We start from the raw sequence: 15,456 nt of genomic DNA, 5'->3' as shown, positions 1-15,456 counted from the left end.
CCATTTCATGGGTGCAACATCCATAGCTTAGGCTGGACAGTGCATATACGTCTAATACATCCACAGATAATTTTTTCGTGTCAAATTAACAAATTATTGTATTTTGTTGAATTTATATAACAACATTCCGACCTTGTTCATTTGCATTCTCTAGTCCAAATATGGCATAATTCCACTATTTGAATCAATTTCAATGGGGAGCTTTTATTTTGAAGTCAACCCGCAAATTCCACTATTGTGGCTAATCGTTATTGTGGTTAGCTTCACACAGGTACTTGTGTAAACCTCTCTTGCAAGGGCGATATTGCGCGTGCCCGTGACTCTCTCGCCATAGAAAATAAAGCTATCTGCGCGGCTTCCATTACAGCCGAGGGTGCAGACTTAGGGAATATCTGAATATAGACGCTAGAAAACACCCCATAATATGGATTTACAGCGAGTATAGGATCCGTTGAGACTCAGGCCTGCTTGGGGGCAGTGAGACGGCAGGACACTCGCGAAACTGATGAAATATAGAGGTTTTTTTTCTCGGCGTGCTTTGTCTTGGCCACCTAGCAAACCATCATTGTAATTCGATTGGAAGCTATTCGGCTGGTGTTTGCTAGCAGGTCTGGGGGCTGGTGTACATCGCCATGTTGTTATCAAATAGTGACTGTTAAAAAGACCAATCTTGAAGTAAAGGCGGCAATTGTGTCCACCAGGTTCTACCGTTTTGCCACAGGGACACGAATCTCTACAGTCGCGGAACCCACCACTGCACTGTTGTCGTCGGCGACATGGCGGAACAAGGCTACTCTTCTTGGTGAGTACGCATAGGCATTGCGCGAGCTGGCTAACCAGACTGAATTGATTGGTGTAGTTATGCCATTGTTACACTGCAATTCACAGATACAGCAACATATTTCGTTCCTACATGAATCAGCCGCTATTTTCGCTTAGTTAGAATGAGATGGCCCTCTTCAAATTGTGTTAGTGAACTAAACGTTAGCTTGCTACGGTCCAAGTTACAGTAGGCTAGCGTGAACGGGGTTAACTAGCCAGCTAGCCGCAAGTTAGCTCTCAGACTCTCGTCTCCATGGTGGCATTACCATTGCTTTAGAACTACGAAAAGGGTTCAGTGGCATATTTAAGCTAGACGAATGTGCAAGGTTATTGCTAGCTAACGTTGGTTCGCCAACTCATACACACATCATATTATTTAATTAGTTTAAGCCCCTCGACAACATTTGTTAATATAAATAGCTTATTGCTACCTCTCGTAGCCAGTTTCACACAAAGGGAGCTTATCGTAACTAACGTTAGCCAGACAGTTTACGCTTGCTAGCCAGAAAAGCTCACCTTAATTCATGAAATGTCATTGTGATAACGTTATTTATACCACGCCTGGTGTTTTATCGCGTCAGATGAATAGACAGGGACGTTGTGCCATCCATTTTTATTTTGTTAGCGATTAAGTGCGCAGCTGACTTGCTAGCTATTCAACACAGCTAACTAATTTAGCTAGTTCACCAACTAATTTAGCTAGGTAATATTGATTCCTAAATAGTAGCTAGCTAGCTAAATAAGGCATTGTCTTTATAGATCTGGGTGTATCTTCCCGCATCATTGTTAGCTAACTAGTTAGCAATCACTAGTTACATGTGCCATAATGATAGCTAACTATTTTCTATTTTGTACATTGCCTACATTTTTTAAATGTATATTTTCGATAGATGCCATTCAGATCAGTATAGTAACTTTTGGGGCTGACTGATACAGTCCATGTCATGTCTCTCTTGTTCACAATTGGAGATCGGGTCATTTGTCTACACTTTTTTTTAGGTGTTTTAATTGAAGTCTTGTGCTGCAGATCATGGAATTATTGAAGTCTAATTTTGTGACATCTAAAAATTACTAGTAGTATTTTCCTCTGTCTTAAGTATTGATGTGGAGGCAACCATTTAGGTTATGCCACTAAGACCAAGTGTATTTTTGAATAAGTATGCTGCTCCTGGTGACCAATGTTTGGAAAATAGTGACCCCCCCCAGGTTTAGTAGAACTGAAATACTGTAATGCCAGAGTCATGATGTTATGTGGTTATAATAAGCAACACACATGGTCAGCCTAATAGTATTTTGACTGCTCTTTTAAAATGTATGTTCTGTGTCTTGGTTACAAAAATGTATGTCATAATTACTTGTTACTTGTATTTCTTATTTGTATTTTTTTATTGCTATTTTTTAAAACTGCATTGTTGGTGAGGGGCTCGTAAGTAAGCATTTCACTGTAAAGTGAACTACACCTGTTGTAATGTGACTAATAAAATTATGTAATTTGAAGTTAAGATAACCTACCACTTAATTAAATCGCAACCCTTCTGAGTAGATTAAATACGAGTTGTTTTTAACCAGAGTTTGGCAATTCTCTAGCTGCACCTACCATCCTGGGACATGGTCTCACTCAGATTTCCCTCTAGTGAAGCGCATGAGGCCAGACTGAGAAACAATATTTTACCATACCCATCTGTAACAAGACATGCCTCTCTTGTAAGACCTATAAGGAAGCATTGTTACACTGTAATTGTTACATTGCCTAATTGGTGGCAACTACCTAATGAAATGTAATAATTCTACCAAAATGCTGTAATTTATTACAACAGCCTCAGCATTGACAGTGTCATGAGGTGTTCTCTTGGTTTTCTGTCTATCACAACGTTTGGGGTAATATCCTACAAAAATGCTCTGTATACAGACATTTGAGAGATTCTGATTGTTTTGCTCATGTAGGGCTACCATGAATAACGATGTAATTTTGAACCAGCACTCATTTTTGTGGGTCAATCAGAGTTGTCAATAGTCATTTGCTATAGCGACATGTTTTGAGATACTAATCCTCTGTCGCTTGGTGGCTGAGTCCTCAGTGGCCAAAGCATGCATGCCTTTGGCATGGTGGTGTACGGTTTTGGAATTGTGTTATAGAAGCCTCGTTTCTCCCAAACAAGGAAGTCTTATGGCTCTTGGGCTTCTGTCCAGCCCTCAACATTCCAGGATTGTATTTGATTTTTAAATGTTAAATTTTTATTTATCCCATCTCATCCATGTGAGCAGAATTCAGAGGGACAACTTGACCAGTTTACTTGCTGTATATCATTTTTTACTTAATACAATCCATTACTTTGACTTCAGTGGGGATTTTATATTTGTTTATAAATGTCCAAGCACTGTCTGGAGATGTATACCAGGCTATTAAAACAATAATTATTTAATTTGATCTGAGTGAAATCCAAGACTGGCAACAGAGAAGGCCAGGCTAACCCTTTCTCATTTGAATGCAAGCCTACGGTGGCTGGTTCAGAAGGTGCCTGTTAACTTTTTAGGGATAGGGGGCAGCATTTTCACTTTGGATGAATAGCGTGCCCAAATTTAACTGCCTCCTACTCTGTCCCAGATGCTAATATATGCATATTATTATTACTATTGGATAGAAACACTCTGAAGTTTCTAAAACTGTTTGAATTATGTCTGAGTATAACAGAACTCATATGGCAGGCAAACTTCCAAACAGGAAGTGGATATTCAACTCATCAACTGTTCAAATCCCAGTAAGATATGGATCTGTTTGCACTTCCTACGCCTTCCACTAGATGTCAACAGTCTGTAGAACGTTGAATGAAGCTTATACTGTGATGTGGGGCCGGATGAGAGGGGAATGAGTCAGTTATCTGGCAGATTGCCAGTTCCTGGTCACGCGCATTTCAAATGATATCGCCTTGCGTTCCATTACTTCTACAGACATGAAGGAATTCTCCGGTTGGAACGTTATTGGATATATATAACAACATCCTGAAGATTGATTCTCTACTTAGTTTGACCAGTTTATTCGACCTGTAATAACTTTTTGAAGTTTTCATCCGAGTTCGCCTAGACCTGCGCGAGCGTTTGGATATGTTTACGAAACGTGCTAGCAAAAGTAGCAACTTGGACATAAATACCGGACATTATCGAACAAAACAACAATTTATTGTGGAACTAGAATTCCTGGGAGTGCATTCTGATGAAGATCATCAAAGGTAAGGGAATATTTATGATGTAATTTCGTATTTCTGTTGACTCCAACATGGCGGAGAAATGTTGTTATATCTAAGCGCCGTCTCAGATTATTGCATGGTGTGCTTTTTCCGTAACGTAACACAGCGGTTGCATTAAGAACAAGTGTGTCTTTAATTCTATGTAAAACATGTATCTTTCATCAATTTATGATGAGTATTTCCCGTTATTTGATGTGGCTCTGCAATTTCTCTGGATATTTTGGAGGCATTTCTGAACATGGCGCCAATGTAAACTGAGATTTTTGGATATAAATATGCACATTATCGAACAAAACCTACATGTATTGTGTAACATGATGTCCTATGTGTCATCTGATGAAGATCATCAAAGGTTAGTGATACATTTTATCTCTATTTCTGCTTTTTGTGACTCCTATCTTTGGCTGGGAAAATGGCTGTGTTTTTTGGACTTGGCAGTGATCTAACATCATATGTTGTGTTTTCGCTGTAAAGCATTTTTGAAATCGGACACGATGGGTAGATTAACAAGATGTTTATCTTTCATTTGCTGTATTGGACTTGTTTAATGTGTGAAAGTTACATATTTCCCAAAAATATTTTTGAATTTCCCGCGCTGCCTTTTCAGCGGAATGTTGTGGGGGGGGTTCCGCTAGCGGAACGTGTGTCCTAGAAAGGTTAATGGTGTTTTACAGCTCTGTTAGGGATATAGACCAGCATGCTTTTTATGTTATGCAAATAGCATATATAATAAACAAAATTATAAAGGCAATATGCAACAAGATTTTACTGAGATACAGTTCCTATAAGGAAATCAGTCAATTGAAATAAATAAATCAGGCCCTAATCTATGGATTTCAAATGACTGAGAATACAGATATGCCTCGGTTGTTTTTTTTTTAAGGTATTGCAATGTATCTGGTGTAACCACCATTTGCATCATGCAGCGTGACACATCTCCTTCGCATAGAGTTGATCAGGCTGTTGATTGTTATCCCACTCCTCTTCAATGGCTGTGTGAAGTTGCTGGATATTGGCAAGAACTGGAACATGCTGTCGTACACGTTGATTCAGAGCATCCCAAACATGCTCAATGGGTGGCATGTCTGGTGAGTATGCAGGCCATGGAAGAACTGGGACTTATTCAGCTTCCAGGAATTGTGTATGGCCCCTGCATTATCATGCTGAAACATGAGGTGATGGTGGGGGATTAATGGCACGACAAAGTGCCTCAGGATCTCGTCACGTGCATTCAAATTGCCATTGATAAAATGCAATTGTGTTTGTTGTCCGTAGCTTATGCCTGCCCATAACATAACCCCACCGCAACCATGGGGCACATTGACATCAGCAGACCTCTCGTCCACACGACGCCGTGCACGTGGTCTGTGGTTGAGACCGGTTGGAGGTACCGACAAATTCTCTAAAACATGACGTTGGAGGCGGCTTATGGTGGGGAAATGAATATTAAATTCTCTGGCAAAAGTTCTGGTGGACATTCCTGCAGTCAGCATGCAAGTTGCGTGCTCCCTCAACTTGAGACATCTGTGGCATTGTGCTGAGACACAACTGCACATTTTAGTGGCCTTTTATTGTCCCCAGCACAAGGCGCACCTGTGTAATGATCTAGCTGTTTAACCTGTTGACAGAGGGCGCTGTTTTCACTTTGGGGGAAAAACGTGCCCAATTTAAACGGCCTCGTACTCAATTCTTGCTCGTACAATATGCATATTATTATTACTATTGGATAGAAAACACTCTAGTTTCTAAAACTGTTTGAATTATATCTGTGAGTAAAACAGAACTCATTTGGCACAAACTTCCTGACCAGGAAGTGGAAAATCTGAAATCGATGCTCTCTTCTAGGTCCTGCCTATAAATGGGCATGAAACGTATTAGTATACATGCACGTCATACACCTTCCCCTGGATGTCAAGAGGCTGTGAGAGAAGAAATTGAGTGTTTATCTTGGTCTGAAGTGGAATGAATCCTCTTGGAATGACGTGTCACCCATTTCCTGTTTTCAGGAAGGCGCGAGGTTGGACCTGGAATTGCCTTCTGAAAAGCTTTCGTTATAGGCGACTACTATCTCCGGCTTTGATTTTATTTGATACATGTGACAATATCATCGTAAAGTATGTTTTTTCAATATCGTTTTATTAGATTTTTGAAATTTATTCGGGACGTTAGGCGTGTTGCGTTGTGTGCCTTTGTTCAGAAAGGAGAGCTTCGCGCCACTTGGCTAGTGCGCTTGCTAATTCAAGAGGGAAAAATGACGTTCTAAATCCAAACAACGATTGTTCATGACAAAGGACACCTTGTACAACATTCTGATGGAAGATCAGCAAAAGTAGGACCCATTTTATGATGCTATTTCATATATCTGTCGAACATGTGAACTAGTCGTTTGCTCCCAGCTTTTGGGTACTCTCTCGCCATACCTAAGCTGGATGTCGTAATGAAGTTATTTTTAGAATTCTAACACGGCGATTGCATTAAGAACTAGTGTATCTATCATTTCCTATACAACATGTATTTTTTTAGTTATGTTTATGAATAGCTATTTGGTCAGAATATGTGTGTCAGAAAAAAATCCGGACGTTGTGGGAAAAAGTAGCTACGTTAGCACAATGTATAACCACTGATTTCAGCTCTAAATATGCACATTTTCGAACAAAACATAAGTGTATGTATAACCTGATGTTATAGGACTGTTATCTGATGAACCTTATCAAGGTTAGTCAAATTATATATCTTTTACTGGTTTGTTACGATCGCTAACTTTTGCTGCTGTGAAATGGCTTGTGTTTCTGGCTATTGTGGTAAGCTAATATAACGCTATATTGTGTTTTCGCTGTAAAACACTTAATAAATCGGAAATATTGGCTGGAATCACAAGATGCCTGTCTTTCATTTGCTGTACACTATGTATTTTTCAGAAATGTTTTATGATGAGTATTTAGGTATTTGGCGTTGGTGTCTGTAATTATTCTGTCTGCTTTCGGTGCAATTTCTGATTGTAGCTGCAATGTAAACTATGATTTATACCTGAAATATGCACATTTTTCGAACAACTTAGATTTATTGAATAACATGTTATAAGACTGTCATCTGAAGTTATTTGTTGGTTAGTTTGGTTGGTTCTTGGTTAGTTAGGTTGGCTTTGTGCATGCTACCTGTGCTGTGAAAAATGTCTGTCCTTTTTTGTATTTGGTGGTGAGCTAACATAAATATACGTGCTGTTTTCGCTGTAAAACATTAAAAAAATCGGACATGTTGGCTGGATTCACAAGATGTGTACCTTTCATTTGCTGTATTGGACTTGTTAATGTGTGAAAGTTAAATATTTAAAAAATATATATCTTTTGAATTTCGCGCCCTGCCTTTTCAGTGGAATGTGGGAGGAGTTCCGCTGGCGGAACGCCAGAGCAGTACAGGTTAATCAGCTTCTTGATATGCCAGACCTGTCAGGTGGCTGGATTATCTTGGCATAGGACAAATGGTCATTTACAGGGATGGAGCATTTTGGGGATCTTTTATTTCAGCTCATAAAACATGGGATCAACACTTTACACGTTGCGTTTTATATTTTTGTTTTGGGTAGAGTGCGAGTGCTGTGGTGTGTGCGGAAGGCGTGCGTGTTGTGAGCCCTATGAATGAAATGGACAGGATATTACCACTTTTTCTCAAACTAATTACAAGTGTGGCATATCGGGCCTGGTGATTCCTGTTTTGCAGAGCGCATGTATAGAGTAGAGCCCGACCGATATGGGATTTTTGAGTCCAAATATGATTTTATTGGAAATATGAACAGATGAGCGATATCTGCCGAAAATTTTATTTTCTTAATTTAATTTTTGTTTATTATTTAAAAAAAACTGGAATTAACTTTTTTGTGCTTAAAACAGCCCCGCGAAGATACTCAAAGATGATTTCTTAAATTTCAGGGAAGAACATTCATGTAAGCAGCACAATTTTTTATGGAGAAACTGTTACTCTCGTAAAAAGGAGGATTAATCAAATCAAGTTTATTTTATATAGCCCTTCGAACATCAGCTAATATCTCGAAGTGCTGTACAGAAACCCAGCCTAAAACCCCAAACAGCAAGTAATGCAGGTGTAGAAGCACGGTGGCTAGGAAAAACTCCCTAGAAAGGCCAAAACCTAGGAAGAAACCTAGAGAGGAACCAGGCTATGAGGGGTGGCCAGTCCTCTTCTGGCTGTGCCGGGTGGAGATTATAACAGAACATGGCCAAGATGTTCAAAATGTTCATAAATGACAAGCATGGTCAAATAATAATCAGGAATAAATGTCAGTTGGCTTTTCATAGCCGATCATTAAGAGTTGAAAGCAGCAGGTCTGGGACAGGTAGGGGTTCCATAACCGCAGGCAGAACAGTTGAAACTGGAACAGCAGCAAGGCCAGGTGGACTGGGGACAGCAAGGAGTCATCATGCCCGGTAGTCCTGACGTATGGTCCTAGGGCTCAGGTTCTCCGAGAGAGAGAGAGAAGGAGAGAATTAGACAGAGCCAAGATTTTCAAAATGTTCATAAATGACAAGCATGGTCAAATAATAATCAGGAATAAATGTCAGTTGGCTTTTCATAGCCGATCATTAAGAGTTGAAAGCAGCAGGTCTGGGACAGGTAGGGGTTCCATAACCGCAGGCAGAACAGTTGAAACTGGGACAGCAGCAAGGCCAGGTGGACTGGGGACAGCAAGGAGTCATCATGCCCGGTAGTCCTGACGTATGGTCCTAGGGCTCAGGTTCTCCGAGAGAGAAAGAAAGAGAGAAGGAGAGAATTAGAGAGAGCATACTTAAATTCACACAGGACACTGGATAAGACAGGAGAAGTACTCCAGATATAACCAACTGACCCTAGCCCCCCGACACAAACTACTGCAGCATAAATACTGGAGGCTGAGACAGGAGGGGTCAGGAGACACTGTGGCTCCATCCGATGATACCCCCGGACAGGGCCAAACAGGAAGGATATAACCCCACCCACTTTGCCAAAGCACAGCCCCCGCACCACTAGAGGGATATCTTCAACCACCAACTTACAATCCTGAGACAAGGCCGAGTATAGCCCACAAAGATCTCCACCACAGCACAAACCAAGGGGGGGGCGCCAACCCAGACAGGAAGATCACGTCAGTAACTCAACCCACTCAAGTGACGCACCCCTCCTAGGGACGGCATGAAAGAGCACCAGTAAGCCAGTGACTCAGCCCCTGTAATAGGGTTAGAGGCAGAGAATCCCAGTGGAGAGAAGGGAACCGGCCAGGCAGAGACAGCAAGGGCGGTTCGTTGCTCCAGAGCCTTTCCGTTCACCTTCACACTCCTGGGCCAGACTACACTCAATCATATGACCTACTGAAGAGATAAGTCTTCAGTAAAGACTTAAAGGTTGAGACCAAGTCTGCGTCTCTCACATGGGTAGGCAGACCGTTCCATACAAATGGAGATCTATAGGAGAAAGCCCTGCCTCCAGCTGTTTGCTTAGAAATTCTAGGGACAATTAGGAGGCCTGCGTCTTGTGACCGTAGCGTACGTGTAGGTATGTACGGCAGGACCAACTCGGAAAGATAGGTAGGAGCAAGCCCATGTAACGCTTTATAGGTTAACAGTAAAACCTTGAAATCAGCCCTTGCCTTAACAGGAAGCCAGTGTAGGGAAGCTAGCACTGGAGTAATATGATCAAATTTCTTGGTTCTAGTCAGGATTCTAGCAGCCGTATTTAGCACTAACTGAAGTTTATTTAGTGCATTATCCGGGTAGCCGGAAAGTAGAGCATTGCAGTAGTCTAACCTAGAAGTAACAAATGCATGGATTAATTTTTCTGCATCATTTTTGGACAGAAAATTTCTGATTTTTGCAATGTTACGTAGATGGAAAAAAGCTGTCCTTGAAACAGTCTTGATATGTTCGTCAAAAGAGAGATCAGGGTCAAGAGTAACGCCGAGGTCCTTCACAGTTTTATTTGAGACGACTTTACAACCATCAAGATTAATTGTCAGATTTAACAGAAGATCTCTTTGTTTCTTGGGACCTAGAACAAGCATCTCTGTTTTGTCCGAGTTTAAAAGTAGAAAGTTTTCAGCCATCCACTTCCTTATGTCTGAAACACAGGCTTCTAGCGAGGGCAATTTTGGGGCTTCACCATGTTTCATTGAAATGTACAGCTATGTGTCATCTGCATAGCAGTGAAAGTTAACATTATGTTTTCGAATAACATCCCCAAGAGGTAAAATATATAGTGAAAACAATAGTGGTCCTAAAACGGAACCTTGAGGAACACCGAAATGTACAGTTGATTTGTCAGAGGACAAACCATTCACAGAGACAAACTGATATCTTTCCGACAGATAAGATCTAAACCAGGCCAGAACTTGTCCGTGTAGGCCAATTTGGGTTTCCAGTCTCTCCAAAAGAATGTGGTGATCGATGGTGTCAAAGGCAGCACTAAGGTCTAGTAGCACGAGGACCGATGCAGAGCCTCGGTAACTGCACTGATTCCAGCAAAGAAATTGTCTAGGCTCTGAAGAATGAGCTGCCTCATGCTAACCAGCTGCAAAACAACGACACAGTACACATTTTCAATGTATTGGTATTTAGTTGTGTTTTCATCGATATTTTTTATTTTATTATTTTTCACATTTTTTTGTAGGGCAGTAGCCACTGAATTCTGGCGGCAGGTAGCCTAGCGGTTAAGTGCGTTGGGCCAGTAACCGGAAGGTCGCTGGTTTGAATCCCAGAGCCATCTAGGTGATAAATGTGCCCTAGAGCAAGGCACTTAACCCTAATTGCTCTGTGTAAGAGTGTCTGTTAAATGACTGTAAAATGAAAGGGTAAAACATTCTCAAAATTCAAAGTACTCTCGCACAGCGAGTTAGCTGGCTGGCTAGCGAGCTAGAACTTGTCATGGAAATGGGGGTGGAAAAATTTGAATTTGGACCTGTCCTTATCAAGTGGAACCATGCATCAAAATGTAGCTACAAAGTGCTACTTTGTGACTTGCTAAGCTTTTTAGTGTATCAGAAAACATTTGAATGACAGCGCTTGAGGAATACCCTTCACAAAGAGCAAATATAGCACACCAGATTTCGCTGGCTTCACTAAAGGGCTGTAACATTAACGTTACCACAGATTTGAATGTTCTTTGTTTGTCACGACACCCAACACCCTAACATGACACTTTGTGTAACAGTATATGGCCAGTGAGCATTTTTGGTTTGGTTTCTATCTACTTTGCGGTCACCGTAGAAGAAGTAACAGTTCGTCAGTAACTCTGTGGTAGTTCACTCATATGAGACTGGTGTAGTTGCGTTGGCCAGGTTATACCTCTGTGGTCCAGTCTTACTGTAGTGCAAGGCAAGATGGGGCTTATAGCCATGTAAAGAGTCCCCCCCCCCCCCTCTCAGGAGAAATAGTGAAATGCACAGTCATTCAATTAACTGCCTTTATTGCTGAGTGTTTTCTCTGCGTCTTAGTCGTGGCCAAAAGTTGAGAATGACACATTAATTTCCACAAGGTTTGCTTCTTCAGTGTCTTTAGATATTTTTGTCAGATGTTACTATGGAATACTGAAGTATAATTACAAGTGTCAAAGGCTTTTATTGACAATTACATGAAGTTGATGCAAAGAGTCAATATTTGCAGTGTTGACCCTTTTTCAAGACCTCTGCAATCCGCCACGGCATGCTGTCTAACTTCTGGGCCGCATCCTGACTGATGGTAAGCCATGATTGCATAATCAATGCTTGGAGTTTGTCAGAATTTGTGGGGTTTTGTTTGTCCACCCACCTCTTGAGGATTGACCACAAGTTCTCAATGGGATTAAGGTCTGGGGAGTTTCCTGGCCATGGACCCAAAATATCGATGTTTTGTTCCCCGAGCCACTTAGTTATGACTTTTGCATTATGGCAAGGTGCTCCATCATGCTGGAAAAGGCATTGTTTGTCACCGAACTGTTCCTGGATGGTTGGGAGAAGTTGCTCTCGGAGGATGTGTTGGTACCATTCTTTATTCATGGCTGTGTTCTTAGGCAAAATTGTGAGTGAGCCCACTCCCTTGGCTGAGAAGCAACCCCACACATGAATGGTGTCAGGATGCTTTACTGTTGGCTTGACACAGAACTGATGGTAGCGCTCACCCTGTCTTCTCCGAACAAACTTTTGTCCGGATGCTTCAAACAATCGGAATGGGGATTCTTCAGAGAAAATGACTTTACCCCAGTCCTCAGCAGTCCAATCCCTGTACCTTTTGCAGAATATCAGTCTGCCCCTGATGTTTTTTCCTGGAGAGAAGTGGCTTCTTTGCTGCCCTTCTTGACACCAGGCCATCCTCAAACAGTATTCGCCTCACTGTGCATGCAGATGCACTCACTCCTGCCTGCTGCCATTCCTGAGCAAGCTCTGTACTGCTGGTGCCCCGATCCCGCAGCTGAATCAACTTTAGGAGACGGTCCTGGCGCTTGCTGGACTTTCTTGGGCGCCCTGAAGCCTTTTTCTCAACAATTGAACCGCTCTCCTTGAAATTCTTGATGATCTGATTAATGGTTGATTTAGGTGCAGTCTTACTGGCAGCAATTTCCTTGCCTGTGAAGCCCTTTTTTGTGCAAAGCAATGATGACGGCATGTGTTTCCTTGCAGGTAACCATCGTTGACAGAGGAAGAACAATGATTCCAAGCACCACCCTCCTTTTGAAGCTTCCAGTCTGTTATTCGAACTCAATCAGCATGACAGAGTGATCTCCAGCCTTGTCCTTGTCAACACTCACACCTTTATTAACGAGAGAATCACTGACATGACGTCAGCTGGTCCTTTTGTGGCAGGGCTGAAATGCAGTGGAAATGTTTTTGGGAGATTCATTTGCATGGCAAAGAGGGACTTTGCAATTCATCTGATCACTCTTCATAACATTCTGGAGTATATGCAAATTGCCATCATACAAACGGAGGCAGCAGACTTTGTGAAGAATAAATATTTGTGTCATTCTCAAAACTTTTGGCCACGGCTGTATATCGGTCATTTTCAGTGGATTAAAAGCTGATACACAAATATAAAAGCAACATGTAAAGTGTTGGTCCCAAAATAAAGCCAAAATCAAAGCTTATTTCTCTCATTTTGTGCACAGCGTTGTTTACATCTGCATTTAGTGAGTATTTCTCCTCTGCCAAGATGATCCATCCACCTGACAGGTGTGGCATAGCAAGAAGCTAATTAAACAGCATGATCATTACACAGGTTCACCTTGTGCTGTGGATAATCAAAGGGCACTCTAAAATGTGCAGTTTTGGCACACAACACAATGCCACAGACGTGTCAAGTTGAGGGAGTGTGCAATTGGCATGCTGATTGTAGGAATGTCCACCAGAGCTGTTGCAAGATAATTTAATGTTCATTTCTCTACCATTAGCGGCCTCCAACTTTGTTTTAGAGAATTTGGCCATACGTCCAACTGGCAACAACCGCAGACCATGTGTAAACACGCCAGCCCAGGAACTCCACATCCAGCTTCCTCCCCTGCAGGATCATTGGGGGAAGGGGTGCTGAGGAGTATTTCCGTCTCTAATAAAGCACTTTTGTTGGGTTAAACTCATTGTTTGGCTTGGCCTGGCTCCCCATTGGGTAGGCCTATACCCTCCCAGGCCCACCCATGTCATGTGAAATCAACAGATTAGGGCCTAAATAATTAATTTCAATTGACTGATTTCCTTATATGAACTGTAACTCAGTAAAATCATTGCAATTATTGCTGACAATGTCAGTCAACCAATAAATCGGTCGGGCTCTAGAATAGAGTAGACTAGTCGTAACTACAATGGTTTTTATATGAACTCAGGGCCTGGCTTTCTACCAGGAAAGGATAACTATGGTGCCAAAGGATCAGCCCAATTCCAGTAGTAAAGACTAACAGGATTCTCTAAAATGACTGACTTTAAGCCTATAGGACTATACAGTGAATGCCTTATGAAAGTATTCACGCTCATGTATGTTTTATTTTTTTCAATTAAAGACATTTGATGTACATTTAATATACATAATTGAATACTTGCCAATTGTCTTGCCATATCTCATGGATGTTAAGTAGGCTAGCTGTATCTAAAGACATAAGACCTCTGCAGTAGGATTAGACTATCAATATTGTAATGCAAGCGGCACTTTTTCGCTATTGCCTTTCATTGATTACACGGTGCTGGATGAGGGTTGTGGCATTAGGCTACTTCCGCAAAACACAATGTTAGCAGCCTCCATGAAGTCTTGCTTAGACCAACGCCAAGTAGATGTTTGAATACTTACGCAGTTAAGACGTCTTAATTTCTATCCATATGTATTTCACTTTGAAAGTGGTGAGTAGTAGTGCTCTCCCCGACCCCAAAAAATCTTAGTAGACCGAGAGTCGTCGGTTCTTTCGTACCAATCGATTGGTCGAAATTTTAAAACATCTATTTTTCCCATATACAGTTGAAATCGGAAGTTTACATACACTTAGGTTGGAGTCATTAACTTGTTTTTCAACATCTCCACACATTTCTTGTTAACAAACTATAGTTTTGGCAAGTCGGTTAGGACATCTACTTTGCATGACACAAGTCATTTTCCCAACAATTATTCACAGACAGATTAATTCACGTATAATTCACTGTATCACAATTCCAGTGGGTCAGAAGTTTACATACACTGAGTTGACTGCCTTTAAACAGCTTGGAAAATTCCCAAAAATGATGTCATGGCTTTAGAAGTTTCTGATTGACTCGAATTATGTCAATTAGCCTATTGGAGGTGTACCTGTGGATGTATTTCGAGGCCTACCTTCAAACTCAGTGCCTCTTTGCTTGACATAATGGGAAAATCAGAAGAAATCAGCCAAGACTTCAAAAAACAAATGTAGACCACAAGTCTGGTTCATCCTTGGGTGCAATTTCCAAAAGCCTGAAGGTACCATGTTCATCTGTACAAACAATAGTACGCAAGTATGAACACCATGGGACCACGCAGCCGTCATACCGCTCAGGAAGGAGACGTGTTCTGTCTCCCAGAGATGAGCGTACTTTGGTGCGAAAAGTGCAAATCAATCCCAGAACAACAGCGAAGGACCTTGTGAAGATGTTGGAGGAAACGGGTACAAAAGTATCTATATTCACAGTAAAACGAGTCCTAGATCGACACAGCCTGAAATTCCGCTCAGCAAGAAAGAAGCCACTGCTCCAAAACCGCCATTAAAAAAAGCCAGACTACAGTTTGCAACTGCACATGGGGACAAAGATCGTACTTTTTGGAGAAATGTCCTCTGGTCTGATGAAACAAACACAGAACTGTTTGGCCATAATGACCATTGTTATTTTTGGAGGAAAAAGGGGAGGCTTGCAAGCCGAAGAACACCATCCCAACCGAGAAGCACG

General features: G+C 41.5%; 1 protein-coding gene across 3 annotated transcripts in view; it reads left to right on the top strand.

Moving 5' to 3' along the window:
- The first annotated feature begins 291 nt into the window (after window positions 1-291).
- Window positions 292-15,456, top strand: part of LOC120025815 (signal peptide peptidase-like 3) — a 30,392-nt gene continuing 15,227 nt past the window's right edge. For 2 of the 3 annotated variants that reach the window (XM_038970497.1, XM_038970495.1), the window contains exon 1: window positions 292-802. In XM_038970497.1, coding sequence (XP_038826425.1) covers window positions 777-802 — 26 coding nt within the window. In that variant the 5' untranslated portion in view covers window positions 292-776. The remainder of the gene's footprint in view (window positions 803-15,456) is intronic. The other variant, XM_038970496.1, reaches the window with a different exon arrangement.

Source organism: Salvelinus namaycush, chromosome 31 (assembly GCF_016432855.1).
Source record: "Salvelinus namaycush isolate Seneca chromosome 31, SaNama_1.0, whole genome shotgun sequence".
Classification (NCBI taxonomy): domain Eukaryota; kingdom Metazoa; phylum Chordata; class Actinopteri; order Salmoniformes; family Salmonidae; genus Salvelinus; species Salvelinus namaycush.
The sequence above is the reverse complement of the archived record's forward strand: the minus strand, read 5'-3'. Positions and strand labels throughout refer to the sequence as shown.